Source organism: Anser anser (genome assembly GCF_964211835.1).
Source record: "Anser anser genome assembly, chromosome: Z".
In the NCBI taxonomy this organism is placed as follows: Eukaryota; Metazoa; Chordata; class Aves; order Anseriformes; family Anatidae; genus Anser; species Anser anser.
The window spans coordinates 2035844-2059464 of NC_139723.1; the positions used below are offsets into that span (position 1 = coordinate 2035844).

Consider the following 23621-nt stretch of genomic DNA (forward strand, 5'->3'; position numbering starts at 1 on the left):
GCCAAAAGGCTTACTCCTTCAGTGTCTAGACTTCTAAAGGTCCATTTATTTCAGTGGTGATTAGTTATGAATGAGTGGTGGGGAGGGGTTGTTTAGTTTCTCTCTAGTACCAGTAGAAATGAGCACAGAAAAGCCATTTGTGAAGTGTAAGTAGCTCACATTCAGCTGGTAACTTTTTAAACTATGTGACCTATTTTTCTCCGGAAAGAAAAAAAAAAAAACTACAAGTCTTTATTTTCCAATACTTGGGTAATGATGACTTTTATGCTCTATTACACTTGTTATAGCGTTTGTCTTAAAATACTGAATGATTTTCTTTCATCTGCAATTATATAAATAGCTGTAATTATCAAATATGATCCATGTTGTGATTTTACACCTTTCATAAAGTCAGCACTTTGGATTTTGCTTCTAAAGTGACACATACATTTACATTTTCAACTGTCCCACCCTCAGAGCAGTGCAATTGTAACGGAGCAGAATTCTGCTAGGTTCCAAATTTTCGTGTAAAGGAACATGAACATAGTTTTGCAGTAGAGATTTGTGTGTTCAGAAAAGTCTAAAATTATGTGAAATGTACTTTTAAGAAATGTCTTCCAGCGTGTGACACTTCCAACCGAAATGGCATGTTTATTTCTGTAACTGTTAGGCAACTTTTAAGGAATTTTAAAGTTAGGAACAATGGTATTGATTTCCAATGGAAAAATCATATGCAACAGGGGGAGGACTAAATGCATCCTTTTTAAAAGCTGATGGTAAAATTGGACACTTTGAATTGTAAAGAGGCTTGAGCTTTACAGCTGGTTGTCACCCCTCTCTGCAGAACTGTGCTAAAAAGTATAAGTCAGCCTAAGAGTTCTATATTAGAGCAAAGTGAAATCAATCTGAGGACAGGCATTAAAAGCACTTTTTTGCTTAGAAAATAATGGCTGTAACAGTGTTCATGGTAATGTTGCTAAAACAAAGACATGGGTCATTCAGTAAACAATTAGGTTCTGTTCAGAAAATGTAGTATTAAAATAGGACCAAGGCTCAATGAACCATTCTCAGACGTGCCTTTGATCTAATGTATCCTAGTAGGGTGTTTGTTATTTGATACCAGGTATTATTGCTCATAGAGAAAATAGTATTGATTTCTCTGAGTTTGTCTGCATTTTAAAAGTCTTGAGACAACAAATCTGTGTTGAACTGCCCTGACAACAACAATAGGCAGTGTGATATGGGAATGGTCTCAGTGAGCCATATTTCCCTCTTCTAATTTTAACCTGACTACTAAATCTGCAATTTTAATAATGCAGCTCAGAAGCTGTTAAATGAAGGAGAAGAAATGACCCAAGAGATACCACATTTTGTAAATATTTACAGATTTTTTTTCCTTTTTTATTTCCACCTAACTTTTGCTATATGAAACTGAAAACAGTGACATGAATTTTACATTACTAATTCATATGCTGTTTAAAACAGTGCTGTATTCATGCTCTGGGGTTCACTTTCTTGGAATTGTCAGCATTCTTGGAGCAAAGCCTTAGCACTTTCATCTATGGCTTCTGCAAAAAGATGTGAAATGTCAGTTACAAGTTGTAAGAAAAAAAAATAAATGAAAAATTTCAAGCTCCTACCTAGCAGGTTTTACTGGTGCTGGCAATCTTGTAAAGACAGGCAGTTTACATTATGATGTGATTGGATGTTAGTATGAAGGTTCTTCAGAGGAAATAAGTCTATCTAGATATAGTTGTGTTTCAAAACATCCTGGCTGGTATGAGGCGCATTAAGTGAGTCATATCTAATTGTCAGACTTGCTTCCTTAATAAATAGCATTGCACCACACTAAGGTGAAAGAATGAAGATGTAATAGAACCATGGATTTGTTGTACAGGTTATCATGGAAATACCATTACCAGAAATCTCTGCCTGGTAGGAAATGGAAAGTCTTTTGCTGTTTTCTTGTAGATCATGGGACCAAAGTATTCTAACAAGAGCTGTCCTAAATACACCAAAAGCCTCACCAAGACTGATGTTAAAATAATACTTCAGTCTATTAAGTGTATATAAATTTTTTTGTGTTCCCATGTTTTAGCCATTTTCAAGTTGACCTGTGCCTATCTAAAGAAATGGAGTAACAGATAGTGTGTTTTAGATTCAAATCTTTCAGAGTCCACTGCTACCTGATGCTCAGGTAACTGGATCTGAAATTGCAAGAGTGCTGAAAAAAAAATGTTGGCGTATGCTTTATAATATGTTCAAAAGACATATTTCTTCCAGACTTACCTCAGCAAGGGCTCTACGTTCTAAATGGACTTCCATATATATTTACATTAATAGTGGTGTGTTTGGGATCTGATACAGCTAAAGGACATATTTCAGTTTTAGATCGTTAAATAGAAGTGCCATAGAAGAAAAGAGGAGCCATCATCCTCAGAGGTAGCAGACCAATTTTTTAAATGGAAGAGGCTGCTGACTCTCCAAGGTGCAATGAAAATTATTTTTAAGTGTTTTACAGTATAAACACCATGCAGGATTTTGCTGGAGCCTTAAAACCTGCAGTACTTAATAGAAAGTCTGTACCATGCAGATATGTGGGTTATCTTTCATTCTTCCTAGTCTTCTGAGAATACATACAAGGGACAAAACCTCAGGAAATACAATTGTCCTTTTAAGCTTAAAGGGTAAATGGATGATCTTATGATTAGAGCGCACTGTTTGGAGTTGCAGACGTAGGCTCTGTTTGCAATTGTGCCAAAACTCTGTTCAGCCAACTTTTAAATTTCCAGGATAATCAGGAGTTGGGTAAAGCATATAGTGCACAGATATAGATAATACCTAAATAAGGCTGTAAGGATCCTCTTTAAAAACGAACAGAGAAAGCCATAACTCGGAGAGGAGGCTGTGGTATGAGTGACGTGCACTGCGTGACATGGCGGCGACGGAAATGTCCGTATCTCACCCTACTGCTGAACACATTACAGCCTCTGACTCCGGGTGCTGTGAATACAGATTTCAGAGGTTCCCGTGTCAGCCTGGGACTCGCGAGGTGACTCAACCGCTTCGACCTCCAGTCCCCAATCCCTGCAGCAACAAGCCCTGAAAGCTTAGAGGCTGGCGTGCCGTCAAGGCCCCTTTACTCTTTTGCCGCAAGGTAATCCAGATATCACGGTTGCTGAAAGGTTCTGGAAAGCTCCCTACGTGTCAGCTGGAAGCATCCTTTGCTCAGCTGTGTGACTTTATTGAAAGCAGGCATTTCTGTGAAGTAAGCGTTTCCTAATTTTTGTCAGAAGGTTCTCACACAGCTGTACTTGCAGCCCTCCTCCTTCAGCTGTACGCTGTTCCCTGCTGCACCTGAAGATGTGGGTCAGTGTCTCCTGTCTGGGGTGCTCCCTTTTTTTTGTATGCTGTTTTCTGCTGGTAGTCAGATAGAAGGAAATGGAAAAATAAAGAGAGCTGGGAAAGACAAGGGTTAATGCTGTGAAGTCTGTGGGTGCAAACAGGGTTCTGTTAAAAATGAAATGAAATGGGGTGGAGGTAGATAAAAAGAAATCTGAAATAATTGTTCTGTAGAATATGGCCTTTCCACATAGGCAGAAATCTTTCTCTTCACTTCTGTCTGAAGAGAGAGTCAAATAGAGGATCTCATCTCTTAATTAGAAAGAAAAATACTCATCAAACACATCTCATCACTGGAAAGCTAATGATCCACAGCTGCTAGTCTGAAAGGGCAGGCTTTTTTTCTGAACAGTAGGAAGTGTTAATCATTTTGGATGAGATTTCTTTTTAAAATATACTGTAGTTTGCAAAAGAATAGGATATTCAATACTCCAACTTAAATTATTTTTTGAAGTGTTGTACACGAGGGATAGTGTCATGTGTCTCCCTGAACGATCATTTAATGCATGTGTCTCTCACTAAGAGTATCAACTGATGTGATGTTGTAAATGGCCAGTTCATGCCTGTGACTCTGAAAATCTTGATCTCATGGGGGAGAAGAAAAAGTCCTCCCTTATAGCCTTCTGTGTAGGAGATGGCAGCTATATTAAACTGTAACCTTTGAGACTCCCACTCCTCCCTTAAAATAGTTGGCTTGTTTCAGTAGTGATGAGGATCCTTTTTTTAAACAAGTTAAAGCCATTATTTCTTTGGAAGAGGGCAAACCAGATAGAGTCCATATTCCACTGGATGCTTCATAGGCATAGGCAAGTCCCAGACCTGCCCTTTTATTCTTGTTCCATAGCCTTTCTAGACTTTTTTTTTTTTCTTTGGTCCTTTATTTGTTTAATGGATGGATATGTAAGTTTTCTTCCCCTTCATGGATGAAAAGAAGTCAAGAGAATAGCTTCACACATACCACTTCTTCCCTCTCCCCCTGTCTATAAGGTCCTTTGTGTGCAATAACTGAGCCCCTGGATTTTCTTGCTGTTTTGCACTAGATTTTGGGGTTGTTCATTTTTACTGAAAAGTTCTATCTCCTACTGGGAATCTGCTTGTTTTCTCCCTTGTGTGTTTCTGTGAGTGCATTTTTGTTCTGGGGAAGAGAGTGAGGCCATTTCACTTGCAGTGCCATCACTGTGCTGGTCTCATGCAGCATACATCTCATTTGTGTTGCAAATACAGAGACCCTGTTTTCCCAGTGCCTGGCTGAGACAGGTGCCTGAAAGGAGGAACTAGTTGAAATTCAGCCACACTAGATGGAAATGAAGCTGGCAGGTCAGCAAAATCATCTAAAGGAGATGGCAGGTGTAATATCCACATTGTGGAAAAGGTATGTCCATACAAGTCATAAAGAGGTAATATCTTAACATAATATCTTATTAGCCTACAAATTACAGTATTTTAAGGAATTAATAGCCTTAAGGATCATTTGGCACTTAGAAATTTCAGGTGATGTGTATTTGAATGGGGACTCATTGACGTCCTGGAGTACAGCTTATGTGATGACCATGTTCCACAGTCTCTTGTCAGGTCAGTATCTCCGGAGACCACCTGGGTTACTGGCTTCATTTCTCAGCAGCCAGGAAATTACACAAAGATTTCCTTTCCATCTTTTTAACCTAAGTTGGGATGGGAACTTAAGGGGGACTGTATGCATTGCCATTTCTCAACTGGTAATCTCTGGGGTCTGTTTTACTGGTTGGATACTGTCTGCTGACTTCCAAAGCTCCCTCCAGCATGTATGCATTGACTCAGGGCCTTTCTGAGGTTAATGGGAGCAAGAACTTTTTGCTTTTCTTTTGAGATACGAATTCTGTTTTTAAGTTGGCCGTATCAAATTTACTGCATCAAGTTCCTGCAGATCATGCTCTCAAAAGGGTAGTTAACAAGCTCATGGAGAAACTCTCAAAATCTGTGAGCTGTTGTTTGCTTCTTATTCATTACCATTCCTAACAGATTTCCTTTTAAACTAAACAACCTAAAAAAGATGGTTTTCTTTCAAATGAAATATTAACTGTTGGGAGTGCCAATATCCTCTTACATATGTCGCACTCAGTGCTTTTTCAGTTCTTTCAGTGTTTATCATGTTTGTCTTGCGGTCTCCCAGGACTTCTGTATGCATAGCATTCAGTGATAGGGGTGTGAGGTAGCTTAGTTGATCTTGAGATAGGAGATGACTTAAAACAAGGATTTTTTTTCTTTTATGTGGAAGCTTGTATTTGGTAAGAAGATTTTGTTTTAAATTGAAACAGGAACCCAGCAGAAGACTATTAAAATGCCCATTTTCTTTTTACTCAAGTTTATATACATCTTGGTGACTGATATGGCAAAATAAGCCGCTTTTTAGTTTTCCTGGTTACTGGAATTGTCTTAGGTTTGCAAGTTATGTGACACAGCACCTTCATTAATTTTAGTTGGTAGTAAAAATACAAACATTCCAGAGCTTAACTATTTGGATGACAATCGCTTAGCAAGATATCTGAAGCGTAATTGTAAGCTGGAGTAAATAGCATGATTTGCTATAGCACTTCCATTTGTGGTTTTGGCCATATTAGGAGAAAACAAACTCAAGTTATGGTTTGAGCTGGCTAAAACAAAGGGGGGTTTGTTCCTAAGGAAAATGGGGTGTAATACTGGTTTTAGTTTGACCCCATCTATACCCAAATATCTTTACTTCTTTCTTGCAAACCAATTATTCCATACTTGAACCAGCAGGGAAAGGTATCTAGCTGAATGTGTCTCCGCCAGACAGCTGCAGCATCTGACAAAAGTTTAGGACTTCCAGGCTCCAAAAAAGTCATCACCGTACCGATTCTCAGGACCGACAGATCTGGAGCTGAAGTCCACCTTACGAAGCATGTCACAGCTCTGTGGTGTACGGAGCTGTGTGCTGGAGGTGGGTTTCTGTGGGGGTCCCAGTTCCCTTGTACACTCATGGAAGCTTGCATCTCTGGGAGACGTCGCCCACCATGCTCCTGCCAGCCCCTTCAGCAAATGGAAGTTTTTGTAGGGGTGGACTTCAGCAGCTGCTCAACACCCCTTTCAATCCCATTTTCTTATATTCTGAGGTCATTACTGTTTCACCGTGTTTTCACTAAAATACTTGCATGCTGTTTGCTTGTTACTGTGATTTTTTGTGGATTTTCTATACAAAGGAATTTTTCACATTTAATTACTTCTTCTGTTTGTGTGACATTACTACAACATTATTAGGTTCTTTCTTTTGAACAGCAAATTAACTTTTTGAAATAACCAACTTTATTACATTGTGATCTAATTTTTATGCCATTTTGCATTATTTTGTCCACATAAGCATTATTTTATGAGAAAACAATTAACATTCCATCTTAGGCTATCCTGTGTCAACTTTCATAGAATCATAGAATTTTCCTTTGCAAAAGATAAGGTACAAAACAGTGAAAAGATTAGCAGTTGCTTTGCACAGGTAAGTGGCTACTCAGTGAAGTGGTTTAACAAGTTGCCTGCCTAAGGGTAGGTGATTTACTTTAGAATGGTTTTAATTTGTTGCTCTTAGCTGTGCACAAGAATTTAATGTAATGCTGAGTTGAATCACATTTTTTTCCGTGCTCTGTCTTCTAGCTTTTTCTTTTTGTGGTCTGGAACTTTGAGCTCTACATGATACCACTGGCTTTGTTGCTGCTGTTGGCATGGAACTACTTCTTGATCATATCGGGGAAAGACAACAGGCAACATGATACAGTAAGTCTTCTCTGCTTCAAGCACATACATGTCCTCTTCCCTTCTCTTCCCTTCTCTTCCCTTCTCTTCCCTTCTCTTCCCTTCCCTTCCCTTCCCTTCCCTTCCCTTCCCTTCCCTTCCCTTCCCTTCCCTTCCCTTCCCTTCCCTTCCCTTCCCTTCCCTTCCCTTCCCTTCCCTTCCCTTCCCTTCCCTTCCCTTCCCTTCCCTTCCCTTCCCTTCCCTTCCCTTCCCTTCCCTTCCCTTCCCTTCCCTTCCCTTCCCTTCCCTTCCCTTCCCTTCCCTTCCCTTCCCTTCCCTTCCCTTCCCTTCCCTTCCCTTCCCTTCCCTTCCCTTCCCTTCCCTTCCCTTCCCTTCCCTTCCCTTCCCTTCCCTTCCCTTCCCTTCCCTTCCCTTCCCTTCCCTTCCCTTCCCTTCCCTTCCCTTCCCTTCCCTTCCCTTCCCTTCCCTTCCCTTCCCTTCCCTTCCCTTCCCTTCCCTTCCCTTCCCTTCCCTTCCCTTCCCTTCCCTTCCCTTCCCTTCCCTTCCCTTCCCTTCCCTTCCCTTCCCTTCCCTTCCCTTCCCTTCCCTTCCCTTCCCTTCCCTTCCCTTCCCTTCCCTTCCCTTCCCTTCCCTTCCCTTCCCTTCCCTCCCCTCCCCTCCCCTCCCCTCCCCTCCCCTCCCCTCCCCTCCCCTCCCCTCCCCTCCCCTCCCCTCCCCTCCCCTCCCCTCCCCTCCCCTCCCCTCCCCTCCCCTCCCCTCCCCTCCCCTCCCCTCCCCTCCCCTCCCCTCCCCTCCCCTCCCCTCCCCTCCCCTCCCCTCCCCTCCCCTCCCCTCCCCTCCCCTCCCCTCCTCAAAAATGTTTCTGTTTGGAAAACTCAATGGACAGTTTCCCCACCTGCAATTTAATTTTTTTCCAGCTGGCCAAAAAATATGCCCATTTTTGTTGAAAATATCCTTTAAAAATATAGAATGTACTATCCTCAGAATAGGGTTTGTGTGGGAGCAGAGATGAGAGGCTTATAGGTCAGGAGAAACCAAATTCTTTGAAATTGGTTGTGTGAGACTGTGTCCTTATGTTGCATTTTTTCTTTAACATACTGAAGTTAAAGGTTAAAATGATTCTAAATTGTTAACAGTTTCAGAATGTATCACATTTTATTGGATTTCACAGTTTATCATTTGTATGTTACCATTCATTGAGCTTAGTATAAGCATTTTCTTCTCTTCATCTAATCCTATTATTTAATTAAATGCATGTATCTGGGATGTAAAGTAGCAAACATTTACTAATAACTGATATTAATTGATTTTAAAAAAGCATAGTTTGGATTTTCAGGAGCACATATCAAAAGTCGAAGTTGTTTTCTGTGCAGTGCAAATTTTGTAGTATCCAGGCAGCTTAAGGATTTTGCTGAGCCGTATCAATTTAATATTCATTTCAGTACTCAGTCCCTAAAAGCAGTGCGCTGTCTAGGACACTACGATATGGATGGATAGCTAGATGGATGAAAAAAAAAAAGAAAGGGTTGTGTGATTGGTCTTAGAGGACAGTGTTTGGTTAGTTGTACTCTACCTGGAGGTTGGTAACAAGTGGAGTACCACAGCATACAAGGACCTGTCCCATTTGTTGTTGTCTTCAGTGACCTGTAGGAGGGGACAGACTGCACTCCCATCAAGTTTTTGGGTGACACCAGGGCGGTGAGACTAGTTGGTACACCAGATGTGCCAGTCAAAGAGACCTAGGCATGCTGGCGGAATGACCAATAGCTACCTCATGAAATTCGAGAAGGAAAAATGTGAAGTCTTGCTCTTTGGGTGGAATAATACCTTGCCATGGTACAATCTGGAGACTGATTGTCTGGGAAGCAGCTCTCCTGAGCTGGACCTGTGTGTCTCGGTAGACGGCAAGGTAAGCATGAGCCAGCACCGTGACCTGTTGGCAAAAAGGGCCACCAGCATCATGGGCTGCATTAACAGTGGACTGAAGGAGCAATTAACCTCCTCTGCACAGCACTTGCTAGGCTGCGTCTGGAATACTGCCCACTGTTGGACACCCCAGTTCAAGAAAGACGTTGATTAATGCGAGTGAGTTCAGTGGAGGGCTGGCAAGATGGTGAGGGTGCTTAAGCCCTCACCGTAAGGCGAAGCAGAGAGAAGTGGGCTCGGAGGTTGCAGGTGACCCAAACAGCTGCCTTCCACTACTACAAGGAGGATATCGAGGAGGTGGAGCTAGGTATTTCATGCTGATACGTGGTTGGGAGAGCAAGAGGCGTACGTTGAAATGAACAAACAAAAATTATCTTTTTTTTGCCGTGAGGATAGTTAAGCAGTGGAAGAGGTTACCCAGGGAGGCAGTGCTGTCTCTGTTGGAACTTTTCAGGTCCTGACAGGCTAAAGCTGTGAGCAACTTGATCTGACCTCATGGTCGACCTTGCTTTGGCCAGGAGGTTGGATTAAACGCTTTTTCAGGTTCCTTCCAGCCTGAACGATCCTACGACCTTAATGTGACCAGAAGAACTGATACAGCCCTGATCCTGGCACTGATATTACTTGTCTGCATCACTGTTAGACTTCAAAGGGTCATCTAAAATTAAAGGTGGGGATGGTAGAGATACTCCCTAATCCCGAAGATTGTTACAAGTATAGAAAAAGCCTAAGATCAAGATTTAAGAAATGCATTTTGTAAACCACAGCCCTTAGTCTCCTGCTGCCTTTAATGCTTAAAGCTTCTCAACCTGTAGATTTTATGAGTAACTGAAATCCCTTGTGAAAGGAGAGATTTGCTTGTAAGCTGCAATACACTTAATTTCTCTCTGAAATAACACCTACCTGTGAAGATTAATTGGGTCATGTAACTTTGCCACCAAAATAATGAAGCTATTGATGGGCTCTGTTCAGGACACCAAGTGATGCTCTGAAAATGTTCCTCTTGCTGAGATTGCTTCAGACCAAGCCACACAGTTCATGTTAACCAGTCAATTTCTTCCTAAATATTTCATATCTGTGCTATTAATTACAACTTTTTATTTATTACAAGTAAGGTGGGACCTCATTTTTACTGAATTGAGCTTGGTTATCATCATGGTGAGCATCTGTCTTCTACGAAGTGGTCTACTAACTTACTGAATGTCTTTCTAATTAACTCACAAATCTTCAGTAATATCGCAAGCCCTTAGCACAGGTCATTAGCACAGTATCATTAGATTAGGAGTCATTTAAATATTTCTGGTTTCCTATGCAGAGTGTAAATATTAACTAAATTAATTAAGCAGTGTTTCCTAGTGGCTAGAGAATGCTTCAGGATTCAGATGATCTGGCTTCTGTTTCCAGGTCTCCAGAGATTTTTTGTGTGCCTCAGTGAAAACAATGACTACTTATCTTAGAAATATTATCTATCTTTAGAAGTTACTTTGTAATCCTCAAGTTAATGATAAAGCAAAAAGATAAATGTATTTGCTTTTTCTGTCTTACTGAATTAGCACTAGAGAAGTGTAATTAAATATTGTTTGTACATTATACTTTTGGGCCTTGAAAAGGAGCTCAGAAGAATTTTTTCCCGTTGTAGCATCCCTACAAAAACAATTATCAAATGTCTCATTAGTACAAGTATTAGAGACTGCACTTCACTGCAGATCAATGAAATGATTCGCTAAGTTTCTGTCCACATCTGAGTGTTAGTATGACTATTCTGCCACTCACTCCAATTCCAACAAGTTGAATGCACAAATCGTTTCTTGAATTAATTGTGCAATGAGGATGGGGCAAGGGGGGGCCCCAGGTGTATCTACCAGTAGGATATAAGTCTATTGGAAAGTCCAGTGGAGAGGTGAAGCTGCATAGTTGGTATTATTGCTTTCATGGATTTAGGTGGCCTTTCTTTGCATGACTGATCATCACTGTTGTTTTAATCAAATGCTGGCACAAACTTCAGAAGAAGCATTGGAGCCCATATCACTTGTACATTTAGGTCAAGATTAGTTGTGTTTCTGAAAAGCATGCTTTCATCAAATACAAACTCTTGCATTAAATGCTGGGGTAACTGGAGAGGTTTCATGGCCTCACAGAAGGAAGTGTAAGAGTGGGCTATATGTAGATTTAGTGGACAATTCTCTGAGCGAGTGTGAGAATTCAGGACTGATCTAAAATGAATGAACTTTTGGTATTGAGTCGTGCGGCAGGAACTAAAAATCACAGAATAAATATTTTCTCCAGGTATTAAACAAGGAAAAATCACTAAGAAGGCATTCTTAATGCTTTCCTCTGAATTTTGCAGTAACGTTTTTGCCTGAAGCTTACCTAACTTCTGTCCCCAAGGATATTTCTTGATTTAAGGAAATACCATCCATATTCTTGCACTTCCTTATAGTCATACTCCTAAGTATCTGACCTCGTGAAATAATTTATTTTTACCATGACTGCAGTTCTGATCTTAAACAATCCCTACAGAAACACAAGATGAGAACTGAGTGGATCTTACTGCTTTCTGTGTGTGCGTGTGCTTTTTTTCTTCCCAGTGTCTTTTTCACATCCTCTGAGGGAGAGGAGAGGTATCAACTGCTGCCACTTTCCCATCCCTGCTGCCCGCTGCTCCTTGTCATCTGTGCTGTGGGAAGCAGCCCTTCCTGTCAGCTGCTGACGAGGTGTTGGCGTTACATATTGCCAGCCCTGTGCATGTTACAGGTACAGGGTAGCCAAGCATGGCACAGTGACAGACCGCCTGGGCTGCTCAGGGAGAGCAAGGGTAGAGGGAGAGCAAAGGACTGGATTATTCCTCAGACACCTTAATTCTTTGGGAAACCCAAATCGCGTTGCAATAGATGAGCAGCCAGAAAAGTTCATCCTCCACACAGCTGTAATTGAAAGACTTATGTCCAAACTAGCAGAAGGCATGCTGTGGTTTAAAGCTTCTCTTCATTCATTTTTAGAAACTGCTAAATATTTTGATGTTTTCAGATACACTGTACAAAAAAATCTCTCCTTTATAGATCACTGAGAAGAGCAGCATTGCTGTCTGGGACCTTATTTTTTTCATTTCTATTTCTAAGCAATAGTCGTAGTTATTAGAACTTCATGAAGCTGGTGGAAAAAAAAATATTTTCTGCTTTTCTAATTCAGGCACTGTTCTGATTGTCTGCTGGATCTGCCTAACTTAAGGAGTGGTCAGATAATCCCTCAAAGTGATTAAAATTGTTCCCACTCTCCAGGTGCTATTGTCCCCTTCCCTGAGATGAAGTAATTGATTGTGTAGTTGGAACACGTATTGCAAATGAGGCCTGGTTTGCATAAGTTACCAATTCAAATGTTTGGTATTTTTTTCAGTTAGGACAAACTGTGACAGTTTCTCAGCCGTTGGGCAGGCATGTTGGGTCTGTTCTGATGACACTCCAAGCTCCTTTTTTTCCTTCACTAAGTAGGTTACGTGGAGCCCAGGTGGTTTTCCCTTTGATCCTGCCATAAAGGAGGAAGGGCTGCAGGAGGGGACTTGGTTTTCACAACCAAGGGGTCCTCTTTGAGGACTGAGGAGTGCTAGGAAGAGACAAAAGCCACCTCAACAAGTTGGGCACAACCACTTTTTCCCAGAAGGTGGCCTACCTGGTGAGGAGAGCATTAAACTTGCAATGATGGGGAAGGGTACAGTTGCATGCATGCAAGATCACAGAGACATGGTGAGACAGACCTCATGACCGGCATGCAGTGGATGGATGCTGGCTTTGTAGTCATGACAGGCCAAGAACTTCAGCAAAGGAAAGATGAAGAAATTGGAGGAGAAGCTGAGAGAGCCTGTTCAGCCTAGAGAAGAGGACACCCAAAGGGATCTTAACGATGTGGATAAGTCCCTGATGGGCGGGGAAGAAGGATCCAGGTTCTTCTCAGCAGTGCCCAGTGGCAGAACTGGTGTCAGTGGGAACGAACTGAAATACGATATTCCGTCTGAGCACAAGAAAAACACTTTTATTATAAGGGTAGTCAAACACTGGACCAGGTTGCCCAGAGAGGTTGTGGAATATTCATCCTTGGAGGTACCCTTGGACACAGTCCTGAGCAACCTGCTCTTAGGTGGCCCTGCTTGAGTAGGGAGGTTGGACCAGATGGCCTCAGGAGGTCCTTGCTGACCTCATCCATTCTATGATTCTCTGACTGATGTTACTAATCCTGTTCTCCTTTTGCTCTATTATTTGTTAGTTTTTTTCCTAAGCAATTTAAAATTTAATAGGAAGAATAATGCACATGCCTGGAGTTACCTATGAATGTTCTTCTGCCATATACACCCCTATGGAGAAGAGGTTTAATCACTTCAGTTCACATCCTGCATTTATAGTTAACACTTAGAGCCTTAAAGGAAATATTAAACAGCTAATTTCCTCTTCAAGTTTCAAGTTGCACATGTCATTGCATAGAAAATGATGGTGAGCAGCTGGGAGTTAATGTGCCATACACAAATTCTTATGAATCTGTATAATAGAGTATATACACATATTATTAATCTTGTAAGAGTGATATAAAATGGTACAATACATCTTTTAATTTCACTGGAGAATTTTTGCGAAATAGGCTTTGATGACTTATGTTGCCAGAGTATATGTTTCTATTAAAAGTTAAAGATGTACTCATTTAGGATGAAATTTTTTAAATGGAAGAAAAATAATTTCTGTAGAAGATAACATTTCATTTTGAGATTTTGACCAGTTTGTGTGGGTTCTTTTTATATAGTCCTCCAAAGCGATAGCAAGAGGATTTTTCTCTGATCTTAAATAGACTTTACAGGATATATGGGTTTTATATGGTAATTTATTTTAAGGTAATGATGTATACTCTGATTTTATTTTATTTTTTAATTATGAATGTTCTGGAAATTACCACATGAAGAAATACAAAAGGTGGAAATGGGAAGAAGGATGCTTGTATCCATCTCACTGGATTCCCTCTTTCCACAAGAAAGAGTGGTGAGGGTGGATGAGCTTGAGTTAGTAGTGTCACAGTCAGTTCAGCTACAGCTAGAACAGTACAGTCCAAATCATTTTGTCGTGGGGACAAGTCAGCAGTGGGCCAGAGCCTTTGGTGAATTTGGGGCTACTCCTGTTTGGCCAGAGAGCAGTACTTTGCTATACAAATCCCACCGGGAAAGGGCCTGACTCCAGGCACCCGTTCCTTGCTGGTGTGAAAGCTGTGTTACCACAAGCAAATAATGAGGTAGTGACTCGCTTTTTCTGCGTTTCTACACATTATGGTCTTAAAGCGTGAAAGAATGACTCCATAAAGCCCTTAGTTAGACGGCATTTCTGCAGACTAATGGAGGACAAACACCAAGTGATTCAGATCCATTACACGTGCAGCATTGAGGTCTTCTGCTTGAAGTCCAGTGCCTCTTCCGTTGGGGAGTCAGCGGGGATTTCTAGCTGAGGACCAAATTTTTGCTGTGAATTTGTGGCAAAGATAAATGCTATTGTCCCTGTATTCTAGCTAGCTCGTGTTCAGAGGATGTAATTTACATGAGATGATACAAAAGAGGGCTGTCAGGTTGGCAATTACATCTTGGCTTCTCATTTTGACTCTACTTTGCTGAGAAGTTTTGCCCCCGATATGATAGCAACAGCAGCAGCCACAAAATCTCCAGAGTTTGAGGGCTGGTGAGATAAACAGAGTTATGCATAGAAAAATATCTGCACAAAACTAGTTTAAGTCATTGACACCTCTAATAGGAAAAACAGTTGTTTTTCTGAAATGGTTTTCAACATTATGCAGAAGGGGTTTCACCTTATGTTTGCTGACTGCTGCTAACTAGCCAAATGTACTCTGTACCTGGAAATAGAAAGTGACGCTTGTTCTGTTTCTGCTTGAGGCAGATGGCAATCAGCACATCACTCTGAGCAGTGCCGCGATGTCCGCGAGTTTTTCTTAAACCAGGCAGCCTCCCTTACCATTGCCAAATTAATCGGAACTGCAAACCTGCTCTCCGTTTGTTACCATCGCTAAAAGAAGTTAGAAAGGCTTTTGTAAATAGGTCATCATCTGTCTGTGCGTGCAGCCTGGATGCTATCAGAGCACAAAGACCACAAGCAACACGTGCGTGAATATTAAGTAGTCTGCTGTCTTCATGCAGCTGTTTGTTCTTTCTATATGATCCATATGGATCAGGGAGGAAAAAGAAACGATAGCCCCACTATGGGACAGAGGCTTTTTTAATAAATCATAAAGGAAACATGAAAATGTCAGCTTAATCAAGCATTTAAATTTTATTAATCAAGCCTAATTTTTATGAGTGCAAATAATCGCTGAAGCTGGACAAATTTGCTCTAGATTGCATCAGAAACATAATTTTAATATTTAATGGCCTGCTGAATTTAAATGGAGAATTATCTTTATGAAACATGCTCTTCATAATTTGCCATTAAATGAGAAATGAACAAATCAACATAAATCTTACATAAAGGTTATTTAACTAAACGTTGGTACTATAAATATTTTAAATGCGTTATGCACTAATTTAACAGTCACAGAGTACACTATATAAAGATATAAGTTGGGCAGGAAGCATTTCTCTCCTGCAGCATAACAGGATGTGGTACTGCAGTTGGCTGGCTGTGCTACAGTTAATCGAGACTGTCCACACTGCAAGTGTAATCCTTGCATCAGGGGTTTTCATACAATATTAGAGTATGAAGTAACCCCTTGCTAAAACTTTGCATGGCTGTTCTCATACCAGTAGCATTTACAAAAAACGAACGCACTACAGAATTGGAATATTTTGGCTTCCTTTGGTCACTTCAAGACAAAACTCCAAAATCTAGCCCTAGATATTTCCAGCATTAAAAAAAAAATGTATTTTTTTCTTCCAGTCATAAATCAGTCATCTGTTAATTTAAATTTTGCCACACTTTTTCAATTATAACCTTACAATATTATTAGCATCTAAGAGAAAATTGAAGTTCACTGCACATAGATGCATTTTTTCTGCGAGACTGTTTTAATGATTTTTTCTTTTGCATTTGCATCAAGATTTACATGGCAACAAGACTTACTTGACAACTTATAGCAGCTATTATAAATAATCAATATTTTATAAACTTAAGATCAGTTTAGTTTGCATTGAAAATTCCCATAGTCATGTGAATTTTTTATTTAGCTTCAGTTTGTTTTCATTTTCCTTAGGAACATTTTAGTTCAGTTTAGACTTTAATAACTTTAGAACTTTAGTACAGTGCTAATATATTAATCAAAATGTATCAATATCTTTTTTTTTAATTTTACTGAAATTGCATTCATTTATATTATATACATTGTCACATAAAATTAATAACAGATTTTTTTCCTACTGAAAAGCTTCTCAACTCAAAATTATAATGTAATAGATTGTGTCACACTCACAAGCTTAGATTTATGTGGATAAGCACTGTTTTGTAAGAGTAGGATATCTGGTGCTACTAGAATCCTAAAATTACTTGAAGAGAATTAGTAACAATGAAAAGCACCGTTGTCTCTTCATACTGTTATTAATACAATAAACTATTTTATTATGGAGAACTCTCAGAAAATTTTGTGAAGCTGCTTTTTTAGTAGCCCTGTAAAACAAACTTATCGTTGATATTTAGCCATGCAAAGAATGGTTTGGTTTTTTTTCGTTTGTTTCGCTGAGCTGAAAATGAAGTATTCTAAAACCAGAAATATGACATTTTCAAGTGCACAGTACATGCTGAAGCCTTTAGATGGAGACATACTTCAAATAAACACCTAATATTCAGTTCACAGTGTATTGTGTAAATACTAGAAAGAGCTAAAATAGGGAACCAAATATTGAAAAAAAATAGAAGACGGCCTTCTACTTATGCCATTTTGTATAAAAAATGACATATTCTTAACTATTTTAGCAACTGAATATTGAGGGCATATAAAGCTGACAGCAGGAGAAAGGTTACATGTTCTTATAAACTGTATTTACTGCCTGTGCATGTTGCCAAGAAATTTATTATACTGCAAATAAAAATTCTGTTGTTGACATTACAGAACTACATGTAATCAGTAGCATGCATCAAAAAGCATCTGATAGCCATATTAAAGTCTCATTTCCTATTAAGAATCAGACTAAATTACAACATGAGCACTTCCCAGAATAAGCTAACAAAATGCATTCTGTAAGAAGAAATAATTGTATTTGAGTGTCTCTGTAAAAATCAGGAAGTATTTTAGCAGCAAAGTACTAATGCTTTTCTTTTTAGTCTGCTGTCTTCTGTACTGCAATATATTCAACCTTACTGGCAAGCTTATCACACTAATTATTATTACATCTAGTGGTTCAGTTATCTTGATGATTGCTGCAGATGAAATACCCCAAGGTCAAAACATTAATAGTATAAATCAGGATCAGTTGTATTCCAGATATACTACAGTACTAAATCAGAACCTGTTAATTTGATTTTTATTTTTCTTATAAATGCAGTATGAAAAGGTAGACATTTTAATTAAGCTGTATCTCTTGCAAAGTTTCTCCTTAACAATTCAGTGAAAGTAGCAGACATCATGTTGTGAAAATGACTACAAAAACACAGCTACAGTGGGCTTACTGATGATGAATGCCTTTGCTTCAACTTTGAAATTACCAGAAAGAGCCTAAATGATTTTACACATCATTGTTAATCCATACACATTGCATAATTTTATCTTGCATTTTACACACAAACACCGTGAATTGAGTGACAGGCAAACGTATGGTACAGTCTACATTTAGACAATATGGATTACATGAAATCCAAACTGTCCTGAGCAGTACAATTCTGACTGCACCCTTTGTGTATCTAAAATGTATTTAATTCTGAACCAAATCTCATTGCCTTATATTTTGTCTTCTGAAAGTACCTTCTTCTGTACCTTTATGTGAAAGTCAAAATGTCTGCAGATATTTTGACACTGTAGCATATGATACAGCATAAATTGTTTTCTTTTGTTTTTCACTTAAGACCACCTATGTTTGAAGGACTAAACCAAGTAAGACACAAGCAAATCTAGAGAAGTGCTAATGCTATGGGTTGTTGTGTACTTCACATCAAAAAGAAAAAAAAAAAAAAAACTGATAAGGTAACAGACATCAGGCAAACCTGCAATCTGGTAGTGCCACTCCTTTTATTTTTTCTTTACTTTGCATATTAGTGCAAAGCAAGTATCTGGTACTGATATCATATAAAGTCATCAAAGTTTCTTCTGGGCAGGTGTTTCTGTTGGGTTTGTCAGAGAAATTAGAACATGAAGTAACCTGCGCTGTGCACGTTTTGTATGAGAAACAGCAGGCTGACACTAAGAGAGAAGGGCTTTTAAAAGTGGTGTTAAGTTTTAATGTGCCATTTTTTCCATGAACCACTTAGATTCAGGACGAATTGTTAAGTTCTCTACAGTCACTGATTTTTGATTCAAGATGCTTGTAAATAATTACGATTTAAGCATACTTTGCAGGTGTTGATATTAGAAGTTGCAATTAAATATTTTTTCAGAAGTCCTATACTGGTTTTAGATCACCAGATCTTTTTTAGGATAAATGCAGCTTGCAATTAATTAACTTACTAAGAAGACAGCATTCTAGTCCACAAGTATTTGGGTTTTGTCTATGATGCAAATACAGTGGTTGTGCTTTCTTCTGGTAATCTTGCTTGACCTAGGTACACATAGATGCTTTGACAGAACAAGCGCTTCCTTCAATAATCTTGTATGAATTATGAATTGCACAATATTTATAGACAAAGTTCTTTTGCCTCAAAGAGGGTAGGAATGGGTCAGTAGCAATGTCAGTTTGTGGTAATTAGTCTGTACGCTCTGTACGCTCTTCCCGATTAATACATTTTTAACAGGGCTATTTTGCACAGAAAGGATCTTATTTTGCAACATTTAAACAACATCTGCTGACTGTTTAGCTATGAAGTAGCTGACATGCCATATTTGAGGATGTCTACGTGTGTTTTTTAAAATGTCATATGTATTAGTATTACATTCAAGGAACAGTACCAAGAATCAGGTTCTTTCAAGACCTTCTACCAGTATGCGGCATATAAGTCTGTGACAAGTGACATTACAGAAGGTCATGTCACTTTTAACTGCTTGCATTAGATCTTTCTGATTTCCCCAGTGCCCTTCCTTTGTTTGATTAATACTACTTGATTTCAAGCAAGCTATCGGAAGGCATAATTTAGAGTGAGTGTTCTAGGGGCAATCTAAGATTTTTGCCATAGAACTTTTAATAAAATAACTCTAATGTTTCATTTTATCTTCATATGCTTTTTCCTGTTCTCCCTCTCTCTCCCTCTACCTCCTTTCCCTTCTCCTCCCTCTCCCCATTATATCTCCCTAAGGTATAATGGTTGACATAGAGATTTGAATAACTACTATGTTGCTTCAAACCCAGGCAGCGCATACGCGCTTTATTTGAATAGCAACGAAGCACTATCAAAGGGGAAAAAAAATCCAAAATGGATTTTTTTTCTACAGTATTTTTAGTACGATGTTAAACTGAAATCTGTTGCTGAGATTCACTGAATATATCTTGAAAAGCTTTACTTTGTTCTGCAAAAATAGGTTGTGCTTCAGTATACAGCTTGTGTTAGGCTTCAGCATACCAATTATTCATATATCATACGATTATGAAGAATCTGTTTTCCTTTTTTTTTAAATTTCTGTCAAAGTTCTGGAAACACTCGAATTTGGTGCTGTAATAAATTGTATTATTGTGTCCATATTGTCTGAACATTCATGTTATTTTTTAACTCTTCCTTTTGAATTTCAAGAAAAGTGAGAGCATGGACTATGCTTCATATTCTTTAAAGAATAATTCCTGCATCTTGGGCATGTGAACACTTTTACTACATTTTATTTTGCTACACTAATTGAATTCTGTTTCCTTTCCAGACAATTCAATACTCTAAAGCTCAATGTAATTGATGGTATGACTAACCTAGAACAAGAGCACAGATTGGTAGTGGCTTTTGAATTAAAAAATGGAATGGAGGAGCTGGAAATATGGGATCAGGGGATTTCAAAGGACTTTTTATGTCCTTTGAACAAGCTAACATTTTGCTACTCTATAGAAGCTTGTAAAGTAGTTTGAGATCATTAGATGAGGAAAAAAAAAAAAAGTGAATTTGAAGTATTATTATTCAGATAATTTAGAATGGGTATTGTCATGTAAGTGATTTCAGTGAGGTGCCATCATTTGCGACAATTTTAGAGGTTTCCAATTCAGCTAATTGTCTCCAAGCTAACTTTAGCACTAAAGTGAGATAGGCATTCCACTGTTCAATCCTGTCAAGACAAGGAATTTCTGGATGTACATAAAAGAGATCTTTAAGTGTCTGGGGAATATTAATGTTGAAAAGTAAGAGACCTAGTGAGTTTAGTCAGCTCCAGGCGTAGGCAGTATCTGAGTCAACAGATTTAGGTTTATACCTTGGGCATTAGTCACCTAATGATGTAATTACAGACCTTTTTGTGTGTGGCAAAACTGATTTAAGAGAGTTTCCATCTCATTGCAGCCCTTAACAGCTTGTTTTCATCCCCTCCTCAGTTCACCAGTTCCTCTGTAGAGCTGATGCAAGCGAATCTGGAGCCACTCTATAAACTGGGTCACTAAAACCATCCACATTAGAAGTCTTAGGGTGGATTTTCTTTAAGAACTGGATCATTTCAATGATATAGTTACAGCTGAGCTCCACAAGCACTTGGAACAGCATAGGGAAGATGAGAGTGAGCTACCCTGAGAGGAGAGGAACAAGTAGCTGATGCAGGTTTGTGAGAAACTGAAGATGTCTTTGCTTCCACAGAAGGGTCTATGAAACTGTGTCCTCAGGCACCTCCAAGTTGGACCCATAAAATGGAGCACTGAACTAAGCAGGAGCTAACCAGCGTTTCAAAAATATGTTCTCCACACTTCCATCTCTCCACGCTAAAGGGTTCAACTAGCCTATCACCATCTGAACATTTTGGTCCTTGTCTCTGGTCCTCCTTTAAGAAACAGAGCAGAGCTGACCCAGAGGGGGAACAGAGGAGAGGCTGGTGGGGGGGGTTTCTTTTTCACAGCAAGTGTCTGAAGCCCAGGTGTGGTTCCTCTGGCCTCTGTGTGTTTTCATCTGCCTCTGCCTTTCTGTGAAGGCTGGCCTCAGGTCAGAGGCTGCAGACAATCCAGCCAGTCAGGCCCTTCCTGTTGAAACTGCTCTGCTTTGCAGAAAAAAAAATAAAAATAAAAAAAATTGAAGAGGGGTTGTTCATTAGTTGCTCAGGTTATGTTACTTACATGTGCCATTGGACATGCTTAGTCTTTACTGTTCTCTGTGTTTCTAGTATTGCTTTTGGTTCTAAGCTCCAGAACACAGTAGCCGGTAGATATGATTGGAGGCTCCCTCCCCTCCAAAATCCCACAGATGTTACTCGAAGTGGTTTGGGAATGGATTCAAACGAGGATGAGCATCTGAAATTGGAAATGAGACCTGTGCAGCTGATGTAGGCAGAGTAGTTTGCTGTGGGTGCATGTTATATCAGTGTTATGCGTTGTTTACATTTTGCCTAGGCCCTTGAAGCATTATTAACTGGGATCTTCTTGATGGTTGAGCTAACCCATTCCTGAATTTCGCCCTTGAATCACGTTAAAGTCCTTCAGTTCTTAGACATGGATTTCAAGCAGATGTGTTTGGGGACTAATGCTGAGGCTGTAATTTGAATGTGTTGTCCTAAATGACAAGTACACTTAAGCCATTTGTGACTTGGGCTATATAACAAAGTAAACTATCATTTCATATGGTGGCAAATCTGTAACATAGGCCAAAGTACTAATGTTTCATACTAATGTGTTTTTTTCCTTCTCTTGACCTTTTGTTCTGCGTGTTTTGTAATGCATAATACATGGTTTTTGTTAGGCATCTATATGACACTGGGCTAGGTGGATCTTTGCTGAGCTTCGTTATGGCTGTTCCTATATTACAATAAATATTTACTTATAAATAACAATGTAAGTTGCCACATCTTCCCTCATATAAGTGGGTACCAGTTTATTTCAATTCTGTCAACAGAGAATTTTCTCCCATCAGGTAGGCTGAAGAGTTAATCACAGTGTTATGAGAGAGGGATTGTGACTTTATATCGTAGAATCATAGGATGGGTTGGGTTTTGAGACTGATTCAGCCACAGCCCATCTTCAGAAAGTCATTTCATTGCTCTGTAAACTGGATTTAATAGTGGTTCATTTCATGCTCATGCTGTGATTAATAAATTATTAATATTTGTAAAATTAATTGAATGAGCGTATATATTTCATAGTGTTAGACTGAAAAGATTATTTAAATGGAAAAATACATGTGGCAGCTACAGTTAACAATGAATGTGAGGAAAGTTAGATGCACAGATTGTATAAAATCACTATTAGAAACATAGTGCTAATGCTAATAGAGCATATGGTATGTGTCACTGTTGTAGATCGTAAGAGACAAGCTAATATGAATTTATTCCCAGCTTTTTATTCTTCAAAAATATCTTGATGTATCCTATAAATTTTATTTAAAATGTTGCATGTATCTCTAGGTAACACTAAATTTAAAGCAAGAGTGTATGTGTTCAGTATAGCCACCAGTGGAGCTGACAAAGGATTCCTTTAGTTAAAACTATCACACATTGAATTTCGAACTACCTTTTAAATACTTAAATTGTCAAGCAAGCATTTTGTACAGGAAGGGTTTTCAGTATATAATTCCCTAATGTAGGTCAATTACAGCTGTAACACTTTCCAAAATTTGAATCTCTAGATCAAGAGTTTTTTCCTGGTTGTACATTTTCCTTCTGTGCATTTATTTCAAATGTTAATAAAGTTTTCATCTACAAAAGGTTTAGAATTGACAGAACAAAACTCTTCCTTTTTAAATCATGACAACTACTACTGTTTCTGTCTGCAGGTAGTGGAGGACATGCTAGAGGACGAGGAAGAAGAGGATGACAGAGATGACAAGGTAATTATCTTTCCTAGCACTTGGGTACCTGGGGATGGGAGAATTTAGACATGACACTGTTTTTACAGACAGTTAAAAAAGGAGTTGAAGTGTTTTAGTCCAGAAAATTGGACAGAGCTGTTTATCATCCTAACAATGCTACTGTGTGTTGCAGGAAAGGATAGAGGACTATAAATCCTGCTTTTTTTTTTTTTTTTTTTCTTTCTTGGTCCGGAGCTGGGTCAAATATTTTTTCTGCCAGGAACAAAAATAATTCAGCTTGTCTGGAACTTGATAGCTCTTGTGAAGATAACTGCAGTGACAACTGTTTTTGAAGGACAAAAATTTGTCCTGTCTTGAGTATTACAAATAGGGCTGCACTTTAGGGGGAAAATGGTGTAAAAATAGTAACTCCATACTGGTTTAAGATGGGATATTGACATCTATAATTTTCAAAGAATTACTTGGTAGAAGAGTGGCTGAAATGTTTTGCACTCTGTATGACATTTAAATAATCACAATTCTCATAGGCATCCATTTGATTTGAAGTTG

The 23621-nt window shown here is 39.0% G+C and overlaps 1 protein-coding gene across 12 annotated transcripts in view; it reads left to right on the forward strand.

The window, feature by feature from the left end:
* The window catches only part of MCTP1 (multiple C2 and transmembrane domain containing 1), a 277914-nt gene that overhangs the window by 215753 nt on the left and 38540 nt on the right, over positions 1–23621 (forward strand). For all 12 annotated transcript variants that reach the window (XM_083816846.1, XM_083816848.1, XM_083816843.1 and 9 more), the window contains 2 exons: positions 7024–7143; positions 23037–23090. In XM_083816846.1, coding sequence (XP_083672972.1) covers positions 7024–7143; positions 23037–23090 — 174 coding nt within the window. The remainder of the gene's footprint in view (positions 1–7023; positions 7144–23036; positions 23091–23621) is intronic.